Here is a 1,522-nt window from a genome sequence, read left to right on the forward strand (position 1 = left end):
ACCACCACCACCACCACCCCTCCTCTCCCCAGCAGACTGACGTGCACAGCTATCGGCTATCTCAACATGATCACCTTCACGGCCTCTGTCCAGTCCCTGGGAGTGATCAGCGTCAACCGTTACATGAAGATCTGCCGGCCCAACAAGTTTGCCGACATTTACACCTTCAGAAATGTCCTGCTCATGTGTGTAGGTGAGTCTTTAAAAAGGTATTATCACGTCATGTGTTCACTTTTCACGAATTTTCCTCTCTTAATTATATTCAACCAGGTGGGAATGGGTGCCTGGTCAAAGACAGCGAAAGATATTGTCAGTATGTTTGTGATTTGGCGCCTGTAAAATGGCAGCTTGCACTGTATGATTCCCAGGAAGTTGAGATTGTTTCACATATCTATCTGCAGGTCTGCTGAGGTAATAATGTAGATTGTAAAGCGCATAGTCTTGCTATTTAGCAGAAATTTGCGTTATACAAATGTTATATATTATCTTTTTTTATATTTTTTTAGTATGATCAACTTACCACGCGCCACAGTCATTGAATTATTATAAACGACTGGGTCGACTCACGGGCGAGACTGAAACTGCTCATTGAGCGGATCTGGGCCCTAGGCCGCAATGTCCCATTTCCCATACATGATAGAAATGGGACAATTTGACGAGGCAGTTTACAACCTATGAAGACCAAGAAACGACATACTTAGGTCCCATTTAACGGCAGATGTCTCAACGTCGACGTCTCTTCAAGGTAGATGGATATTTTTTCCCCCTGGAAAGCAAGATAAAAAAAGAACAAACAAATTTTACGATGATACCAATGGATTCACATGCCCAAATCTCTCTCTCTCTCCCTCTCTCTCTCTCACTCTCTCTCTCTCTCTCTCTCACTCTCTCTCCCTTCTCTCTCACTCTCTCTCACTCTCTCTCCCACTCTCTCTCCCTCTCTCTCTCTCTCTCTCTCTCTCTCTCTCTCTCTCTCTCTCCCTCTCTGTCTATCAATCTATCTCCATCTCTCTCTCTGTGTCTCTCTCCCCGTCTATACTGAAAAGAAAAAACATTCTCTCTAGGCTTAGAACAGTTAAACAGCGTTATGTCGGAATGATTTCCTCGCTTCACTCTCACAGAAAGCGAACTGAAACATGATGAAAATTTCTCTTGTATACAGACACAGGCAAACGGGTGCTCTGTACGTTGGAAGATGTTGGCGAAGGAAGAATCTTGAATCGATACAAACCTCTTAAACCCCTTGAGCCCTCTCGTTGAGAGTGCTTTGCTCGAAGACAACCTGAAAGTCTTGAATACGTTTTAAGCCATGAATATGGATTAACAAAGAAGGGAAAAATTGAGGATGGAAAAAGAGGTTTAAAAGCAAAGAAGATTTGTTGAAATCCTCTACTCTCTACACAAGTATATAGCTCTCTTTTAATATCTATCTATCTATCTATCTATCTATCTATCTATCTATCTATTTATCTATCTATCTATCTATCTATCTATCTATCTATCTATCTATCTATCTATGTCT

The 1,522-nt window shown here is 41.7% G+C and overlaps 1 protein-coding gene across 1 annotated transcript in view; it reads left to right on the forward strand.

The window, feature by feature from the left end:
* The window catches only part of LOC101847155, a 16,510-nt gene that overhangs the window by 6,993 nt on the left and 7,995 nt on the right, over nucleotides 1-1,522 (forward strand). Inside the window, exon 3 of the mRNA XM_035972933.1 lies at nucleotides 36-193. Within this exon, the coding sequence (XP_035828826.1) occupies nucleotides 36-193 (158 nt within the window). The remainder of the gene's footprint in view (nucleotides 1-35; nucleotides 194-1,522) is intronic.

This window comes from Aplysia californica, unplaced genomic scaffold (assembly GCF_000002075.1).
Source record: "Aplysia californica isolate F4 #8 unplaced genomic scaffold, AplCal3.0 scaffold00912, whole genome shotgun sequence".
Lineage (NCBI taxonomy): Eukaryota > Metazoa > Mollusca > Gastropoda > Aplysiida > Aplysiidae > Aplysia > Aplysia californica.